The sequence below is a fragment of the Haplochromis burtoni genome, unplaced genomic scaffold (assembly GCF_018398535.1).
Source record: "Haplochromis burtoni strain Fernald_Lab_line unplaced genomic scaffold, NCSU_Asbu1 Contig_289, whole genome shotgun sequence".
In the NCBI taxonomy this organism is placed as follows: Eukaryota; Metazoa; Chordata; class Actinopteri; order Cichliformes; family Cichlidae; genus Haplochromis; species Haplochromis burtoni.
The window spans coordinates 519,751-540,712 of NW_024582650.1; the positions used below are offsets into that span (position 1 = coordinate 519,751).

Below are 20,962 nucleotides of genomic sequence, written 5' to 3' on the forward strand. Positions count from 1 at the left end.
AGAGATTCCCTCCCCAATCAGACCAGGAGTGACATGTTTAGCCGCATGTTCTCCTTAAATTGCTGGCTGTCTGAGTGGTGTCCCAGAAACGATGTGGGCTTCATAGATAATTGGCAAACCTTCTGGAGGAAACCTGGTCTTGTTAGGAGAGACGGCATCCATCCCACTTTGGATGGAGCAGCTCTCATTTCTAGAAATATGGACAAATTTATTAAACCCCCCAAAATATGACTATCCAGAGTTGGGACCAGGAAGCAGAGTTGCAGTCTTACACGCCTCTCTGCAGCTTCTCTCCTCCTGCTACCCCCCCAAAAACCCATCTCCATAGAGACTGTGTCAGCTCCCAAACAAGACAAAAAACAAACTAAAAACCAGCAACAAACAACTTAAACATAAACAATTACAAAGAAAGAACAATACAGTATCCACATCTGAACCAAAGAGTAAAACAGTGAAATGTGGATTATTAAATATTAGGTCTCTCTCCTCCAAGTCTCTGTTAGTACATGACTTAATAATTGATCAACAAATTGATTTACTCTGCCTTACAGAAACCTGGTTGCAGCAGGATGATTATGTTAGTTTAAATGAATCAACACCCCCGAGTCATTCTAACTACCAGAAATCTCGAAGCACAGGCCGAGGGGGCGGTGTGGCAGCAATTTTTCACACCAGCCTATTAATTAATGAAAGACCAAGACAGACTTTTAATTCATTTGAAAGCCTGATGCTTAACATTGTCCACCCCAGCTGTAAACTCAGAAACCAGTCTTACTTGTTATCATCTATCGTCCACCTGGGCCTTACACAGAGTTTCTGTCTGATTTCTCAGACTTTATATCTAATTTAGTTCTGAGCTCAGATAAAATAATTATTGTGGGTGATTTTAACATCCATGTAGATGCTAAAAATGACAGCCTCAACATGGCATTTAATCTGTTATTAGACTCAATTGGTTTCTCTCAAAATGTAAAAGAACCCACCCACCACTTTAATCACACTCTAGATCAGGGGTGCCCAATCCCGGTCCTCGAGAGCTACCGTCCTGCAGCTTTTAGATGCATCCCTACTCCAACACAGCTGAATCAAATGGTTTGATTACCTCTTCAGCATGCCATCGTGTTTGGCAAAGGCCTGATAACAAGCCATTCATTTGATTCAGCTGTGTTGGAGTAGGGATGCATCTAAAAGCTGCAGGATAGTAGCTCTCGAGGACTGGGATTGGGCAGCCCTGCTCTAGATCTTGTTTTAACATATGGCATAGAAACTGAACATTTAACAGTGTTTCCTGAAAACCCTCTCCTGTCTGATCATTTCCTGATAACATTTACATTTACAATAATTGATTACACAGCGGTGGAGAGTAGACTTTATCAAAGTAGATGTCTTTCTGAAAGCGCTGTAACTAAGTTTAAGAATATAATCCACCCACTGTTATCATCTTCAATGCCCTGTACCAACACAGAGCAGAGCAGCTATCTGAACGCTACCCCAACAGAGGTCGATTATCTTGTTAATAATTTCACCTCCTCACTACGTACGACTCTGGATACTGTAGCTCCTGTGAAAACTAAGGTCTCTAATCAGAAGTACCTGACTCCGTGGTATAATTCTCAAACACGTAGCCTAAAGCAGATGACTCGTAATCTGGAGAGGAAATGGCGTGTCACAAATTTAGAGGATCATCATTTAGCCTGGAGAAATAGTTTGCTGCTTTATAAGAAAGCCCTCCGCAAAGCCAGAACATCTTACTATTCATCACTGATTGAAGAAAATAAGAACAACCCCAGGTTTCTCTTCAGCACTGTAGCCAGGCTGACAAAAAGTCAGAGCTCTTTTGAGCCAACCATCCCTTTAACGTTAACTAGTAATGACTTCATGAACTTCTTCACAAATAAAATTTTTATCATTAGAGAAAAAATTACCAGTAATCATCCCACAGATGTAATATTATCTACAGCTACTCTTAGTACCATTGATGTTAAGTTAGACTCTTTTTCTCCAATTGATCTTTCTGAGTTAACTTCAATAATTACTTCCTCCAAACCATCAACGTGTCTTTTAGACCCCATTCCTACAAAACTGCTCAAAGAAGTCCTGCCATTAATTAATTCTTCGATCTTAAATATGATCAACCTATCTCTAATGATCGGCTATGTACCACAGGCCTTCAAGCTGGCTGTAGTTAAACCTTTACTCAAAAAGCCATCTCTAGACCCAGCAGTCTTAGCTAATTATAGGCCAATCTCCAACCTTCCTTTCATATCAAAAATCCTTGAAAGAGTAGTTGTCAAACAGCTAACAGATCATCTGCAGAGGAATGGTTTATTTGAAGAGTTTCAGTCAGGTTTCAGAGCTCATCACAGCACAGAAACAGCTTTAGTGAAGGTTACAAATGATCTTCTTATGGCCTCTGACAGTGGACTCATCTCTGTGCTTGTCCTGCTAGACCTTAGTGCAGCATTCGATACTGTCGACCATAATATCCTATTAGAGCGATTAGAACATGCTGTAGGTATTACAGGTACTGCGCTGCAGTGGTTTGTATCATATCTATCTAATAGACTCCAGTTTGTGCATGTAAATGGAGAGTCCTCTTCACACACTGAGGTTAATTATGGAGTTCCACAGGGTTCAGTGCTAGGACCAATTCTGTTTACATTATACATGCTTCCCTTAGGCAGCATCATTAGAAGACATAGCATACATTTTCACTGCTATGCAGATGACACCCAGCTCTATCTGTCCATGAAGCCAGATAACACACACCAATTAGTTAAACTGCAGGAATGTCTTAAAGACATAAAGACCTGGATGGCCGCTAACTTTCTGCTTCTTAATTCAGATAAAACTGAGGTTATTGTACTCGGCCCTGAAAATCTTAGAAATATGGTATCTAACCAGATTCTTACTCTGGATGGCATTACCTTGGCCTCCAGTAACGCTGTGAGGAACCTTGGAGTCATTTTTGACCAGGACATGTCCTTCAACGCACATATTAAACAAATATGTAAGACTGCGTTCTTCCATTTGCGCAACATCTCTAAAATTAGAAATATCCTGTCTCAGAGTGACGCTGAAAAACTAGTTCATGCATTTATTACTTCCAGGCTGGACTACTGTAATTCATTATTATCAGGATGTCCAAAAAACTCACTGAAAAGCCTTCAGCTAATCCAAAATGCTGCAGCAAGAGTACTGACAGGGACTAGAAAGAGAGAGCATATTTCTCCTGTTTTGGCTTCCCTTCATTGGCTTCCTGTTAAATCCAGAATTGAATTCAAAATCCTGCTCCTCACATACAAGGTCTTAAATAATCAGGCCCCATCTTATCTTAATGACCTTGTAGTACCATATCACCCTATTAGAGCACTTCGCTCTCGCTCTGCAGGCCTACTTGTTGTTCCTAGAGTATTTAAAAGTAGAATGGGAGGGAGAGCCTTCAGTTTTCAGGCCCCTCTTCTGTGGAACCAGCTTCCAGTTTGGATTCGGGAGACAGACACTATCTCTACTTTTAAGATTAGGCTTAAAACTTTCCTTTTTGCTAAAGCATATAGTTAGGGCTGGACCAGGTGACCCTGAATCCTCCCTTAGTTATGCTGCAATAGACGTAGGCTGCCGGGGATTCCCATGATGCATTGAGTTTTTCCTTTCCAGTCACCTTTCTCACTCACTATGTATTAACAGACCTCTCTGCATTGAATCATATCTGTTATTAACCTCTGTCTCTCTTCCACAGCATGTCTTTATCCTGTCTTCCTTCTCTCACCCCAACCGGTCGCAGCAGATGGCCGCCCCTCCCTGAGCCTGGTTCTGCCGGAGGTTTCTTCCTGTTAAAAGGGAGTTTTTCCTTCCCACTGTTGCCAAAGTGCTTGCTCATAGGGGGTCATATGATTGTTGGGTTTTTCTCTGTATCTATGAAGCGCCTTGAGGCGACTTTTGTTGTGATTTGGCGCTATATAAATAAAATTGAATTGAATTGAATTGAATTGAATGGAAGACTCAAGGTTTCTAAGAAGCAAGAAGAGGAATGTGAATGATGGGTGATGCTGCGTCACACCCTTTTATAGGGAGGAAGGTGGCCCCTCCTTGAAGCAGGCATCATGCTGGCAGCCGGTGATGGCTGGAGTAATAATATAGAGGCTTCTGTGGACAAAGAGAGTGTGAGAGAGTGTTCCCCAAACCGACACACCGAAGGGAATGTTTAAAAGAAAGCATCATTATCTGCTTTGTTTCATTTTGCACAAACATACACACACAAACACACTCTCAGTGGCGGTCCTAGCCTGTTTGGCACCCCCGGGCGCACAGAAGCACGTTCAGTGAGAGACTGAGATTACCCATGATGCACCACTGACCTATCTTCCATTGGTTTTAATTTTGCACTCCAGTATGAACACCCATCCCTTTCGACAGGTTGTGTGAGACTTTAAATCATCAAACTGTAAATTATAAATTTTAAATTGTTATTGATCCCTTTACCCCTAGTCCTAAAGTGTATATTTATTTTCTTACTCTTCTTATATTTATTGTTTGTTTACTTGCACTGCTGTAACTGGAGCCTCGTCGTCTCGTCTCTCTATATACTGGACTGTATGTAGCGGAGATGACAATAAAGTTTACAGCAGCAAGCAGGCGCACCGAGGGCTCTCGCACTCACTTTTCGCATACAGAATTTCGAAAAAACATTGGTGCAAATTATAACTCTGTGTCATAATGTCTGGTGTTTTCGTGTTTGTTGGTTTTTTATTTTGTTTTATTTTGCAAGTTGGTTATTAGATGCTGCTCCAGCCAGTCAGTGACTCCCCCGCCGCCCCGCCCTCTCCTCCCTGTGCTGCAAGCAGCAGGCGCACCTCGCAAACGGAGGGCGCCCTTACTCCCAGCAAATGGGCGATAGAAAACCGATCGGTGCCTATGCCATTCCCAATATGCGCTGGCTGATGTCGGGGCAGCATGAGTACGAGCAAATTTTTTTGCCGATGCCTGTGATGCCGCCTCCCACCACAATGCCCCCGGGGCAACCGCCCGGGGCAACCGCCCGGGGCAACCGCCCGGGGCAACCGCCCGGGGCAACCGCCCGTGTCACCCGTATCAAAAACCGCTACTGAACACACTTATTAAATGAGAAATGAGAAATGAAAGATGGCCTTTCCATCCCCACAGGATAAAACAGTAACCTTTAATCTGGACCACAACCCTGTCTGTTTCTACTGGCGACCAGACATGTCCTCTGGTATCAGCTTAGTCGGGAATGTTCTCCCAAAACAACTCAACCAATCACTTATTACTGGTCTGACTGCTCTTCCTGAAGTTACTGAGCTTTCTCTAAATCAAGTGAATTTAGTCTTTAAGTAGATAGTGGTTACCAACAAGGCCCCCTGCACACTAATATTTTTACAGTTTACCTCACCTTTAAAAACCTCTTGACTTCACTCAGACAATGTAGCTGCATTTTCAAGGACAGTGGGTTCTCAGCAGAGGCTGAAGCCTCCACAGGCTAAATCGAACACATTGTAATTACAGCATGCCCTTCATATTGCACTTTTTTTTTTTAAAATGGCCTTGCTGCTGACATTATTTCATGGTTGCACTTCCTTCACAGAGAGAATGCCCTTCACAGAGAAACATGCTTTGGTTTTTCCCAGTGTAATGATTTCTATGCTCAAGATATCTCTTAAGTAACTGTAATTAGGATTAATATTAACGGTAATGACTACAAGCATTACTGCTGTAAGGTAAATTGCAATGTTTTTCATATAAGGATATAATTCTTTTTTAAATGTCTGTTGCAGATCTGAAAATTAGGTAAAAACTCCAAATGAACAACACATAGCACATTAGACTGTGGCATTATTTTATCAAAATTGAGCTAGAATGCAAAAACAGTGCATGAAAAATAAATTACACCCTCACTGATCCCAAAAGAAATACATTTTCTTGATGAATTGATTCTCAGCAAGTGTAAGTACCTTTGTGAAAGTAGAAGTTTTGCAGTTTGCTCATTTGGAGCAACCAGGTGTGTGTTAAGACAATGCCAAGGTGGTAAGTCATTTGCAATGATCTTAAAGCAATTGCTGCTGCCCATCAAGCTGCCCATCAAGGGTTATAATTGCATTTCCAAACAATATGAAGTCTAATCTATGAGAGTTTATTCACAAGTAGAAAACATTTAGAGAGTTGCCAATTTTCCCAGGACTGTCATTTTCGGTTAATTCATCCTAAGGCCAGAATCTGCAATGCTCAGAAAAAAATTATATGTCTCAGACACTACAGGCCTCAGCTAGTACTTTAATGCGTTAAATGTTAAAGTTCAAGACTGAACAAATACAGCTTGTCTTTAAGGGTTGCCAGTATAAATAAAATAAAATAAAAAACTCTTCTCTTTAAATTAAAAAAAACATGAGAGCATGATTTATGTTTGCAAGGCTGCATCTAAACAAATGAAAACAATGTGCTTAGACGAGACCAAAGTGGAGCTACATGGCATGTTTGCCAAAAAGCAAACACAGCTCACCCGAAACCCTGGCTGATTGTGACCCACACCCGTTTTCACACCTTGGCTCATGTGATTAGGTAGAGGACCATCATGGGGTCCTTTTGTCCATCTTTGGGGGGATACTCCCACGCCGACTCTCCACCATTTGACCCTAGAACTGAAGAAGCTTCTCGGATGAGAGGTGAAATGTCTTCAAGCAACCTAAAGATGTCCAGACCCTTTTCTTTCCAAGCTCCTTAGACAGCATATCAGGGCAAACACCCCATGCCAACTCTCAGCATGGTGGTGGAGGAGTGATGATTTGTGCTTGTTTTACACGGGACATTGGCACTTTGCAGTCAATGAATCAAACTCGCCTGTATACCAAAGTATTCTAGAGTCAAACGTGAAGCCATCTGATCAAATCTGGGTCATCCAACAAGACAATGATCCCAAGCACAGCAGCGATTCAACAACAGAATGGCTGAAAAAGAAAAGAATCAAGTTTGTGCCCGAGTCCAAGTGCAGACCTCCCCCTGATTGAAATGCTCTCTTTTTAATGACTGTAGTTATTACCTTAAAGGAATTGTTTATTTATTTATTTTTAGTTTAATGAACTAAGATTGCTTTCTTACTAAGACTTAACCAAGAAGGCCAAGAGCATTCTCACAACTTTTGTGATTAACTTAGCACAAAGACTTGAAGCAAGGGGCAACTTCAACCCTATAATTTTGCTCAGGGACTAGTACTTTAGAGCTCAAAAAGCCACAAAGATCTTAGTTATAGTGCTTTTAGACATATTTTTGAACTTGGATACAGCCAAGCCAGTTTTTGCCCCTTCCTGCTTTTGCTAAATTAGTTAAATTGCATCCAGGCCTCCTGACTTCAGTTTCCTGCTAAATAAACAGCCATTAAAGTGGCATCAATCTTCTTATTTGGTCTCATCAAGACAGCAGATCAAAAAAATTTAAAGTATTATTTAATGCCGCAATAACTTTAAGTTCAATTTAAAAAAAAAAAAAAAACACAGTAAATTACAAAAGGTGCAGTTTTCATTTCGCTCTAATAAATGTGAAAAAACATACTTGTATGCGTTGAATTACTTTTAAGGCAGCTTGATTTAGAAACTGTGGCAAGTAATGTTACAGCTGAAGAGGATTTTCAAGTGTCTTGAGAGCTGAAGAACGTGTTCTCTCAAAGTCATTTTTTCATTTTTATTTTTGGCACAATGGCCAAATGTGCTAATTATCTTTTTCTACCATCAGAGGAGGTTAGCCAAAGACCAGAAGAGGGATGATGGCTTAGATAACATCATTCTCACTCTAAAGATCTTGATAGGGGGCTTTTTTAGGGGAAATTGTGGCTACTTTCCCTTTTTTTGTAAAAATGGTGACCACTTCATGCCTCACTTGTCATAGTCAGAGAGTGAGGAATAAAAAGTGTGAAATTCATTGCACAAAACCCCACCGATCACACTTAAAGCCACACTAATTAGTAAATCATGCCCCATTACCATGTAATTACCCACAATATTGTGGTTACTCCTTTATTACTTCACTACATGCTGCTGTTTTAAACTCAGCTCATCACCACTGCCTGTACTTAAGCACACACACACACACACACACACACACACATAAACAATGCGCACACAAACTTATATCAGCAGGTTAATTAGAATGATTGATATCATCATAGGTATGACAGAAGGTTTATTTGCATGGGAAATGAGGGAAATGTAGCCTTTATTAAAAGTCTACATCCTTGCCACAGGAGGCCTCCTAATTGCTGTCTGAGACATACTGCAATTTCCACCCAATTTACTTCTGGCAGGCATAGTGTATAGGGCACTCTTTGCTGCATGCCCACAATGCCAAGCAGCCTGCTCTATTTCATGTCACTGTAGCATAAAACTGTATAATGTACAGTGTCATTGAATCTTGTTTAGTGCCTGACAGTAAAACAATAAGCACTACAGTACCTCGTGTGTTCTTAATTATATACAGATGTGAACAGAAGTTTGCATACACTCATGTGTCACAGTAATTTGGGGCTTTTAATGATTTCTTTGAACTGTTGTTTTTCCAGGGTGGAATGACTTAATGACTTCAAAAGAAAACAAGAATTGGGCGCACAAGTGTGTGTGTGTGTGTGTGTGTGTGTGTGTGTGTGTGTGTGTGTGTGTGTGTGTGTGTGTGTGTGTGTGTGTGTGTGCATGTTTTGTGTGTAAAATAAAGACTTGGTATTATGTAGCTGTCCTCTCTGACTCAAATGAATACTCTGTCTCCAAGGTGACACTTTTACATTGTAGTCATGGACACAACCATCTATCATTCTATGCATGGCATGCTGAGAAATCAACAAACCAAAGAGGTGTTGCATGTTAGTATGGAACAAGCCAAACTATGTCCAAACGCAGCATGGCACAAAGACAATGATGGCAACTCTTATATGAAAAAAGTTAAAAACCTAGTGTCCGGTGAAAAAAAAGTTGCTGACTGACTAAATATCCCTGCGCTTAAATGGCTTGACATCTGCTGTGGAAGTTGTGTTATTGTTTTTTATTTTATCAATGGGAACCACGGGCCCCTTGTAGAAATTTATTCTATGGTTCTGGCTCTAGAAGGGCACATGGTGCATGGTGTGAGGTGAATGATAAGCATGTCCCCTTGGCTTGATGATATGATATTCCCAGCTGGGTCGCCACAGTTTTGCTTCGTCCTTCTTACAGCTCTGACTGCGAGTTATTGAGCTTGGGCCCTCCAGCTGTTTAGAGTGCTATATTTCAAGTAATTGAGTCATGGGATACGAGAGCTGCAGAGTAAGAGAGAGTGAGCGAGTGTTTGTGTAGTAGATGTTTTGACTGACATGTCAAAGGTAATTGAGTCATAGGTAAGAGGGAGTGAAGCTGCCAGCTGTCAGTCTCTTACAGGCTGAAAGCAGCACTCACCATCACCTAAAGAGACAAGGTGTAGGTGTGTACGTGCGTGTGTGCGTGCATTTGTGTGCACTCATCCACTATGCATTCTGCTGCATAGATACAATAAGCACCTTTAGCAGGTAGGGTCAATGCCAATGACATGGCTACTACACTAGTTAGATTCTGGTGTAGTAGATTTCCCTTTTTATTATTCAGTCTGAATAATGAATGGAGTTTGAACATGGTCAAAATCTTAAAGTCAATCTGTTCAAGCTGGGGAAAAAACAGTTTCTCATTTGTAAGTCTGGACGATTCAGTTCAAAGAGCACTTTCCTTTGTAAATCCTTATTTAAAAATGAGCACAGCATTTTACTAAGGAAAAAATGAAATTAAAAAAATACTAAACACAAATGTTTTTAATTTTTATATGTTGCTCATTGTTGTGACATAAATAACACTACAGCAACAAACCAACTAATCAATCCATAAATTCAAAGAAACTGCTGACTTGCAGAACAGGTCATGGGCAGTTACACAGCATGTGGACACTACTTCACAACCATTTTCTCCTCAACAGCCTCCACAGTGCGACTTTAAAGTTTCAGCAAATACTTGTGTCAGCACCTCTTACTCCAGCAATAATTAATACACTGTAATCGACAATGAGCTTTCATGCGCTGGCTGTATTTTTGGTGTATTCTTTTATGAGAAGATTTGCATAGCTTATGAAGCCGCTGCTGACTCGAACAACACGGAATCAAATCAGCGAACCCCAAGGAGAGAGGTGAACAGCCAACAGCTGTGCTGGTCTGCACATAATCCGTCTCCTCCAAGGTCACACTGAGTATCACCAACGAATCAATACCAATGGGCAACTCAGAATGGAAATATTAACATATACTATTAAAATTAGAAACCCCTTTGCAGCACAACTTCCACTGTGTTTGTATTTTCTAATTAGTTTTATAGATCACCATGAAATTTGAAAGTCACAAGCACGTACGACATGCAACATCACCCAGGTCCAAGTCAAATTCTCAGTTATTTTAACTTTTGTTGTTTTGTTGGCTTTAACTAAAAAAAGCAGCTTAAGGCAGCAAGGTTGAGCTGTTCTTTCTTTGAGGGATTTTTTTTCAAGGACAGTCCCTTCAGCAGCCACAGCAGTGTTATGTTTCTCACACCTACAAGTGACCCATTTTTCGAAGCTTTGAGATGTGTCAGTTTTGACTCCACCAACACATAAAAACTGTTCTTTATAGTCTGCTGTTGAGATCACAGCAGTAGGCTCTCATACATTTTCAAGTTATAAGAGACTCATTCTTGGGAACTGAATAGATTAAAACCATCTGTAACTTGGAGATCATGTTTTAAAAGATTGTAACTTGTTAGTGGATAGCCTATATCACTGTCTAAAATATGCATAGAAATTATAATTTCCTGCAATAGTTTTGTGTCATTAATGAAAAGCAAGTCACAATACTCTGCCATTTTGTGAATATGAGGTTATTTTATTTCAATCTAACAAGTCAGTCAATAGTAATCGTTTTTCTTTCTTCTTCTTTTCTTTCTGTCTGCTCCCTTTAGTGGTCATCACAGTGGATCATCTGCCTCCATCTCATCTATCCCTAACTGCTAACAAGGAAAACCTTAGCATCTCCGTCTCCTTTCTTCAAATTATATATCATAGCAGGCCTCACTACCATCTTGTAAACCTTCCCTCTGACTCTTGCTGTTATTCTTCTGACACAAATCACCCCAAGCAATGGTCTCGGTCAGCTCTACCCTGCCTAGATTCTCTTCTTCACTGCTCTTGTGCATTGTATGTTGCTTTGGATGGTTGAACCCAGGCATCTGAACTTGTTCACCCTCACTAGTCCCTGCAACATCACTATTACGCGATCTCCTCTTATTCACACACAAGTATTCTGACTTGATTCTACTGACTTTCATTAATCTTCTCTTCAAAGGATACCTCCACTTCTCCAAGTAATCTTCCAGACGTTTCCTACTCTCATTACTGATCACAGTGTCATCAGCAAACATCATAGTCCACAGAGACTCCTGCCTGTCCCCATCTGTCGACTTGTAAATACCATGGCAAACAAGAACAGGCTCTGATGTCCCACCCCCCACCCTGAACTCAACTCTAACTCCTACCACATACTTTACAACTATTTCACTATTCTCATACATGACTTTATTCCCTGTCACTTCTGACTTCGTTTTTATTACTATTAGTAGTAGTAGTAGTAGTAATAATAATAATAATAATAATAATAATAATAATAAAAACAAAAATTAAAAATGTAAATAAAGTAAACAAGTAACAACGCTGCATCGGTCATTGAAGTTTGCTTTTAGGCCCTGGAATGCTGTATATTCTATCTAATAGCAACACCTGGTGGGTGAAAATTAAATAGCACACGCAGAGGCGTGAGCTCGGCCAATACATCGTATTTAATATTCTGCACGTCCTTACTACGGCGGCGTGCCATACATTACACGCTTTAAGTATCACCTGATCGATGCTTAAATTAGCACTTGAAATACTTTAGTGCTTTGTCACGCTGAAACGCAGTTTATATTGATGTGAGAGGACTGCAGCTTTACAGGAACCCATTTTCTTATTCTAAGCTCTACACGGAACTGAAAAAGGTTACACCAGTAATGCTAACCAGCTGTGCAGCTAGTGTCACCGGTGTTGTCGCTGACAGCCTGTCACTCACCTTGCTGCTGTAACTATAATCTTGTTAGTAGATACAGAGTTGAATGACAGTGGCTGTGTTGCCTGTGCGTTAGTGTTTTACTAAAATTTCGTGGAGCTGAGACGCTGAAAATGAGAGAAGGGTAAGTAGATGGCTCCGTAGCTAACATTGACGAGTTAGCTAGGTGGCTAACTTAAAAAGCTACATATAAGACTGCTAACAGCACTAGCAAGGTAAGGACAGCTTAGTAGTTAGCATTTCAGTTACTCATCTAACTCGGCTGCAGCGAGTGGTCATTTAATGGGGTTAAACTCGTTTGTATAGCCAGCAAATTCAAAGCATGGTGTGTCAGTCGTGACTGATTTGACAGCTTCTTTTGACAGGCCAAAAAAATACTGAGTGATGACTGGCTGCTCTTAACGATCGACGATCAGCTAAATTAGATACCAACTGCCAAAGCCCTGCTAACACCAGTCGTATGAGCTTTTCACCAGGCTGACAGCAGCTGTCAACGCTTTTCCTTGTGGGTGGGGTCGAGATATTTTTTTCCCTTCGTAAGATTTCCATCTTCATCTTTTCAGCATACATTACCTTAATTTCCCGTACTAACCTCAGCAGTGCACACATCTTACCGCCACCTGATAAGCCAGTATATTCACCAGGGTTTGGTTCCCATCACCTTTCGGTTGGCTGAGCACACCTGATTCCTCCTATAGGTTGCTGATATAGCAGGAGGCGGAAAACAGACCCACTGCAGTCAAACACATTATCCAGTGATGTTTTACTATTACTGTTATTCTAAAAATGATACAGTCCTGGTTTAAGTATATGAATGTTTTTAGACAGAATACATAGGGGTCCTTCCATGTCAACTAACCAAATGGCACGAGCTTTGACTTATGGTAGTGAAATAAAATTGTGATAAAATGTATTTTCATCATGTTTTGTGCTTCATTATTTCTAAAGCTCAAGACTGTAGTTCATACATATTTTAGCCTTGTGCATGAGACACACAATGTTGATTAAAATATCGGAATATATGGTTGCTGTTGTAGGGACACGTGTCCTTTTTTATTTGTAACCCTTCTTTTAATGCTTAATTTAATTGATTGTCTGATTTCAAAAAAATGTTTTGTACAGAATAGGTTTTTGAACAAAGCTTCATGAATGCCTACAATGATTTAATGAACACTAACTGGTGTTTAATTCTTTTATTAGGTGGGATAACATAGTCTTCATTACTTCCCAGTATTGGTACATGAGCAGTATGTTCAGTTTTGCATCAGTATTTTTTTATGAAGTCAGCTGATAACTGTTATGGATATTGTGCATGATTATATACTGATACAAGAACTTCTGTATTTGATGCAAGAACTTCTGTATTTGATGCAATTACCTGCCAAATCATCTTTGGTTCCCTGTGTTTTTTGGTTGTTTCATTAATGTTTTTGTTTGGTTTTTATTGGTTTGTTGCAGAGTGTGTGGCCTGTGATTCAGCTCTTGTGTAGCCATGGAGAAGCCGTGGAGGTTGTGGGGGGCAATGGAGCGTTGCACCCTCACTCTGGTGTCCTGGTCCTGGGGTGCCTGTCGTGTCTCCCTTTTGGCCCTTATCCTCACCTTCCATCTATATGGAGGATTTTTTCTCCTCGCTCTCATCTTAGCATCTGTGGCAGGCATCCTCTACAAATTTCAGGATGTTCTCCTCTATTTTCCTGACCAGCCTTCCTCCTCTCGCCTTTATGTTCCCATGCCAACAGGAATCCCACATGAGAATGTGTATATTCGTACTAAGGACGGTGTCAAGCTCAACCTCATCCTGCTTCGTTACACAGGAGGGGACACATCTCCTGGAGTCACTGCTGGAAATCAAAGCTGCCCCACTTCTTCTGCTCCCCCTACGATCCTTTATTTCCATGGTAATGCAGGTAATATTGGTCACAGGGTGCCAAACGCCCTGTTAATGTTGGTCAATCTGAAAGCTAACGTGGTGCTGGTGGACTACCGTGGTTATGGAAAAAGTGAGGGTGAGCCCAGTGAGGATGGGCTCTACCTTGATGCCGAGGCCACGTTGGACTATGTCATGACCCGCCCTGATCTAGACAAAACAAAGGTGGTACTCTTTGGTCGCTCACTAGGAGGTGCCGTGGCTGTTCGATTGGCATCAGTCAACCCTCATAGAGTAGCAGCCATTATTGTTGAAAACACCTTCCTCAGCATCCCCCATATGGCAGCAACGCTCTTCTCCTTCTTGCCCATGCGCCTGCTCCCCTTGTGGTGCTATAGGAATAAGTTCCTGTCCTATAGACAGGTGGCGCTGTGCCGCATGCCTTCGCTGTTTGTGTCTGGTCTGTCTGATCAGCTCATCCCACCAGTTATGATGAAACAACTGTACGAGCTGTCTCCTGCACGGACTAAGCGCCTGGCTATCTTTCCAGAGGGCACGCACAACGACACGTGGCAGTGTCAGGGCTATTTTGCTGCTTTGGAGCAGTTCATTAAAGACCTGCTGAAGAGCCATGCCCACGAGGAGAGCGCTCAGCCTTCAGCTAGCGTCACCATTATCTAAAAAAAGAAAAAAAAAAAAGTCAGGGACTGACTGTTCATGGGCTTGAGTGGACTGATTGGGAAAGCTTCACTGATTCTTGGGAATGTACATTTTTTTTAATCCTTTTGTGTGGGGTTTTATTTTATTCCACTCTTTTTACCTTTCTGTAAATTTAACATGTCAAAATATTTTCACTGTTTCAAGGTTCTAAGAGAGGGTAAGAATGTCCTCCTGAGTTTGTTTGCAGATATGTATGCATGTATTTTTGACATTTTTTAACGAATGAAGCCAGATCATACATGTCACAACACAGAAGACTTTGCTCTAGTAAGTCTGCTCGAATGAATTAAAGTCAGTGAAACAGCTTCTCTTGTTACTGCGTCCATATAGGGGCCTATGGTGTTTCAGTGAAAACTGATTGTTACTGCAGTTAAAATTTCAGTTCATCTGATAAACTGAGCTAGGCCTGATAATGCAGTCTAGGCCTTCAGTGTAAATATATTTAATTTTCTAAATTGCACTTTTCTTTTTAAACTTACCCAAGTGTTTAATTATATGAGCTAACATCTTCTGAGCAATACTTTGAGCAGTGTACTTTTTTCCTCTCCCTCTTTAAGCGTTAATCTGATGTATGTGCAACAGATTGGCATAGAAGGATATTGTTGTGATTACTGTCTATACACATACACCCTTTGAACTTTACTTTTAAAAGTAGCAGAAAGCTTCCTGTTGAATAATTATATTCAGCCACAAGTGTTTGCTGAGATGAAGTGGTCAGGAAGATGAAATGACATGTTTGATACTTCTGCCTGTCAAAAATAACTTATGGACCTCTTATTTCCTGTCTAGCTGCTTCTGTTTCATTGTGATTAAGATAATCTACAAGCTGTTCTCCCTGGTTAAAATGCAATGCGCACACAAGAAAAGGTCTTTGTTTTTTAATTGGGCTTTAGGGGTTATTATGCAACATTGGCTTCTATAGTTTATGGTAAGAACCTTTTACAGCAAGTTACATTAGTGTGTTATATATCTGTTCACCGAAGGAGTCATCGGTTGGTGTAATGGTCTTGCCCCTGCTGACCGCTGGAACACAATAGGGAAAAATTACATAGTTCTCATTTTGTGCAAAAAAGTATTCAGAAGATTTGCAGATATTATGAGTCCTCAGTAGTCTAAGCAAGAGAAATTTAGTGTGTAATTTCCCAAAGTTAATACTGCAAATCAACAAGAAACTGCAGTCCAGCAAATTCTAATAGGGGGATTTTGAGGGCAGAAATTAACTTTTGAAGATTAATGAAATTCTAAGAATTATTTTTTAACAAAGACTGAGGAATGTGAACTTGCCCTAACCCTCTCACCCTTTAGTCGCACCATGTGAGATTTCTGGGAGGCATTACAGACATGACGAGTGATTACCAAGAAAGATAGTTCCTAAAAATTTACTGTACAGCATTTGGCCATTTGAATACTGAATTGAAATCATTTTAGGGAGCAAAAAAAACCCAAAACACAGAAACTGTTTTTTAAAGAAGAGGTGTATTTAGGAATGAGGTGTAAGCTTTTTTTCTTAGCTTTTATCATCAGCATTGTAATTGTTAATTGGAAGATTCTGTCACCCCATGCTTATTTGCAAAACGGCTTTACTCACTTGGAGGGCTTTTAATGAGCTAATTAACCTTTCCTGCATGTCTTCCATGGGATGGAGCGGAGCTTGACAATTAAAACGCTATTATCAGCTCTTGCTTTCTAAATGCAGCACGCGGCAGTGCAGTGGTATCAAAGCCATTTGAACAAGCTCAACAGATCTCCTTAGCCATATTTAATACTGTTTGAGACGTATGCTAAACAAAATCTGACAATGCCAGAAGGCCAAATTTGTGCATCACTGTAACTTGACAAATGATCGAAATCCTACTATGAATGTAAATGGTGGTCTTAAGTGAACATGCTTTATAGAAATCGTATATTGCTGGTCTTTTCTTCCTTTTTCTTTGACTTATTTTACTGGCGGCACTGAACATTTTGGGACATTTTTGTATTATATCAAATCCATATGCTGAGTTAATGCACGTTGTGCATACAACCATGTGATTATACACTCTTTTGGCTCCACTAGCTTTGTTTTACACTTCTGCTGTGACTTAGAATTGCACCATCCCATCATTCGAGAGAAGATTGCGGAACTTGTTGTCATTCACTTGATTTACCATTTTGTAGCCTGGTAGGAAGCAAATTTAATAATAAATGGGATATTGAGTCTTCATCCTAGCCAAATGTGCTTTTACAGTCTAACACCCTGTGGATGAAAACAAATAAAATTGAATGTCTTTTAAGTTTTTATAGAAAATCATTGGCCGATCGGATGCGACAGTGCACTGTGGGACTTTTTTTTTTTTTTTCTTTATGTGAATCTATTCGGAAGAAATGCTGGCAAAAATGTTGCCATAACTCAGAATTGGTACGTTGCATTTTAAAGCTAGCATGTAATAACATTGAGTCTTGGCAAATTTGTGTGGAAATGAACATGCACAGTCTCGACATACTTTGTGTATATCTGCCACAACCGCTCCGCTTCTGTATGCTCTGAAGAAAAACTGATGATTTATTACTACAGACAAACATCTGAATGAGTCATCTTTTGACTTCTGAGTACAGGGCGGTCAGTTTGAGCAATTTTTTCCATTTTCCAGTTGTTTCTTTACGATTTTTAAACAATGTCGACAACTTCTTTTGTAAGCACACATTTTCACTTTCTATTTTCTGTACTGTAACATGCAATAAATTGATACATTAAAATCTTTTTGTGGTTTGAGTTGGAGTTTGTGTGTGTCTGCGTGTGTGTGTGCTTTGTTTTTCAGGGTGCTAAAACAAGTAACTTCACACTTCTGAGAATAACAGTTTTGTATGTTTTGCCATCTTGTGTTGCTGTTCACAGATGAATTTATTCACTTCCTTATTTTAGTGTGCATCTAATTCTGAAATAACGGTGGCATTATACGGTATTATTTTCACTTCTCAGTCTTAAATCACTTTACCTGTTTCGCACCTTGGCTGTTTTCCATTTTGCTGCCAGGTTCCACTCTTGTGCCCACTCGCGTGTCAATTTTTATTGTGTGGAAGAAGACGTGTGTTTTGTGATGTGAAAACTGAGGAGTGAGAGAGAGATTTGTCAAGGCTTCTGGTCAGGCAGGAAGCTGAGTGTGGTTAGCTTAGCGGAACAATAGAGGGGAAGCTCTTTACCATTTTTTTTGTAAAGTATTTATCCTGCGTAGTCCCTCAGACTGCACTGGATCTGACTTCTTAAGGACAAAAGTGAGAGTTAAGGAAATCAATCTTGCTTGCAGACGGGAGTTACGGTACTACTGGAGATTCTAGAGAACATTTGATAACAAAAGCAAACATCCGCCATTCCAAATACAGTAAGAAGAGAGGGAGAGGATAGTTCAGGCGTGAAACTGGTCATGTGGCAAGTGTGAGCTCGCTCTGGAGATTGTATGGGTCCTGCAATGGCAGTTTTGGCAGGTCTTAAGCCTGGCTCTGGACAAGGGGATAGTGAAAGAATGCTGTCCTGGCCAGTTTTCCTGTTGATGCTGGCCGCTCTCAGCTCATCTTTTCTTTCAGCTTTGTCTCTGTACCAGCTGGTAGCTCTCAGAGCTGAAATAGAGCAACTTCAATCAGATGTCTCTTGTGGGAGAGAAGAGGGACAACCCAGCGCAGACAGATTGCAGGTGAGAGAACACTAGTCCACCCCCCACATGGGAACGACAGCAAGCACCCCACCTGCACAAGGTTACGAAGATGTGCAAAATATTGTATTTTAATTGCAGTTACTGTTTTTCTAAGAGCTATATCATGTCTGTGCAGGTGGAGATTCCAAACAACATCAAAGATGTTGCTCGTCAGCCCGAGTGTCCACCTGCCTTCATCCAAACACGACGAAGGAGAACGGTGTCTGGTGCAGAAGTGTTAAGTAAGACATAGAGGGTGCACTTGAGACTTACAGTTATTGTTCACGCATGAGATATTTGCAAAAATGTACGTTTTGTTTTTTCAACTCTGTTGCCTGATTAGAAAAAAGAAAAATAACACACACTTTTATTACTGGTACTATGCGTAGTGTATAATTTTCTGTACCATTGTTAACCCGTGTTTAATTGTGCATAGAGGTTTCTTTCTTTCTTTTTTTTTGGTGGGCAGGGGGGTGGAGGGTGTTAAATCCCGCCACACTAAGTTCCCCAGACACACTGTTTACTTTAACATACCAATGACCACGTTTTCTTAACAATCCCAAAAAATCTCATGTGGTCAGATATTGCTGTTAGTTGATTAATGTGCATAGTATAAGGCCAAATTTATTGAGCTGTTGGGCACCGATGATGCACTTTTGCCCAAAAATGGGAGAGAAAAAAATGATGGATAAGAACGAACAAGAGTAACGGTTAAGGAACAAGCTTTGTTGAGACAGAAAAGAAACAACTTCTAAAAACAGTTTCCTCTTGTGTTTGCTCGCAGTTTCTCAGTCTTTCCTGCAGATGCTGGCAAACGACAGCAGAAAAAACTACGTGAAAGGTACAAGATGTTAGACCATAACTGTGACATTTTGTTTTGATTTGTCTGTTTATTTAACTTACCTCTGGTTTGTATTTACCTCTTGTTTCATATTGAGATCTTTTGGTCTTTGCAAACTAATCAGAGCCATTGTTACAAAGTCAGAATTTAGACTTAAGCTGTATGAGGTCTACAGTAACTAAGTGACTCACAAATATGGTGACTGTTACAAAAGATGTATCTTTATGTGCTGTGGGGCATTTTCCATAATGATGTTATGTTTTGGTTTAGAAATTTTAAGAGATACGTACACAGGCATCCCTTGGCAGCCTGGGTTAAAGAGAGGCACTGCCCTGGAGGCCGAAGGTGACCGCATTTTAGTCCGAGAGGAGGGCTTCTATTATGTGTACAGTCAGGTATGTCCTTTTTTGAAATTGTCATTCCATGATTTTGCCACAGGGGGGTGCTGCCAGTCCGTTTCCAAATCATCAGATATTATTTTCCCCCTTACAAACGGTGCAGAAAAAAGGGTGTGCTCAATCTAAACATGCAGCTGGTTGAGAGACCTTGAACAAAGGTCAGATAAAGAAGAGAATATATAAATTATGCGTGCATAATAAATTAGGCGGTGCTGTAGCACCAATGCCCCCACCACACCCCGTGGTTTTAACCTGGTGGTTCTGATGTGCACAGGTCTTCTACAGGGACAACACCTTTGCAATGGGTCACGTGGTGTTCCGGTGGAAGGCAAACGTTGTTGGAAACGAGCCTCAGTATGTGTCCCTGTTCCGCTGCATCCAAAACATGAACCCTGTCCAATCGTTCAACACCTGCTACACAGGAGGTGAATCTGTGTTATTGTATTTGCCCAGATATGTTCTTCCTTTAAACAACAGTTCTTGTGGAGGTTAATCAACCCACTTCCTCTTTTGTCAAGCTGTCAAGCATTTGTTTGTGTGTTTGTGTATGCATGTTGGTGCTCCAGTTTAAGGAGTGCGTAATAATGGAAAATACCAATTCAAGGTCTGATGCAGACATTTACATCCCTCAGGTATTGTGAAACTGGAGGCTGGGGACTACTTGGAGCTTCTGATCCCCCGGGCCACAGCAGACGTGTCCCTGAGTGGAGATTCCACCTTTCTGGGTGCTCTCAAACTGGCTTAAACTGTGCCACCTCACATCGGACCCAAGGGGAGACGTTAAAGCCATGAAGTGCCAGAGATGGGGGAATGGCAGCAACATACTACATTTCTTGGTGACCTTGACTGACTTGGTGTTGTGACAAAAACACAGGAAGCAGCCATTTCACCACTGGCTGAATGATGTACTGTGCAACTTCTAGCTTGTTAAGCCTGAGCAGACACAAGAGAGACAGAGGGTTAAGGGTTAAGGTCTGTCCTTTTTATTATGTTCATGCATTATATTCATTTGTGCCATACATATATACATTGTAAGAAACTGTTAGAATCAAGTAAGCTTTCTTCAGATAGTCGCACACGTGGCAAGGACCAAATATTAATCACATAATCTTTCATTTAGCAGCAGCCACATTACTGCATAACTCAGATGGTTCTTCTTATATGCTTTATTAGTCCAGATATAAAGACATAAGCCAGCATGACTCACTTGATATGAATATTCAGATGCAATAAAGTGACAATTCTTTCACAAGACATTCTGAGTGGAGGCTGATGTTCCATCAATAACCACAAGAAGGAAAGAGTTGTGTGTGTGCGTGCGTGTGCGTGTGTGTGTGTGTGTGTGTGTGT

General features: G+C 40.7%; 2 protein-coding genes across 2 annotated transcripts; both read left to right on the forward strand.

Moving 5' to 3' along the window:
- The first annotated feature begins 13,610 nt into the window (after positions 1-13,610).
- Positions 13,611-17,445, forward strand: abhd13 (abhydrolase domain containing 13). The gene has a single exon (XM_005948826.3). The coding sequence runs from the start codon at positions 13,611-13,613 to the stop codon at positions 14,664-14,666; it is 1,056 nt and encodes a 351-aa protein (XP_005948888.1). The 3' UTR covers positions 14,667-17,445.
- Positions 17,446-17,878: 433 nt separating this feature from the next.
- tnfsf13b (TNF superfamily member 13b) lies at positions 17,879-20,866 on the forward strand. The gene is made up of 6 exons (XM_005948828.3): positions 17,879-18,373; positions 18,510-18,615; positions 19,158-19,214; positions 19,485-19,609; positions 19,887-20,037; positions 20,245-20,866. Exons 1-6 carry the CDS (start codon positions 18,140-18,142, stop codon positions 20,355-20,357), a joined length of 786 nt encoding a protein of 261 aa, XP_005948890.1. The 5' UTR covers positions 17,879-18,139; the 3' UTR covers positions 20,358-20,866.
- The last annotated feature ends 96 nt before the right edge of the window (positions 20,867-20,962 follow it).

Bases quoted from the DNA above. Each gene is read 5' to 3' on its own strand.
- tnfsf13b (XM_005948828.3), top strand. From the start codon at position 18,140: ATGGGTCCTGCAATGGCAGTTTTGGCAGGTCTTAAGCCTGGCTCTGGA. The intron at 18,616-19,157 runs GTAAGACATAGA...GTTTGCTCGCAG, and splicing joins GTCTGGTGCAGAAGTGTTAA to TTTCTCAGTCTTTCCTGCAG. The intron at 19,215-19,484 runs GTACAAGATGTT...GTTTTGGTTTAG, and splicing joins CAGAAAAAACTACGTGAAAG to AAATTTTAAGAGATACGTAC.
- abhd13 (XM_005948826.3), top strand. From the start codon at position 13,611: ATGGAGAAGCCGTGGAGGTTGTGGGGGGCAATGGAGCGTTGCACCCTC.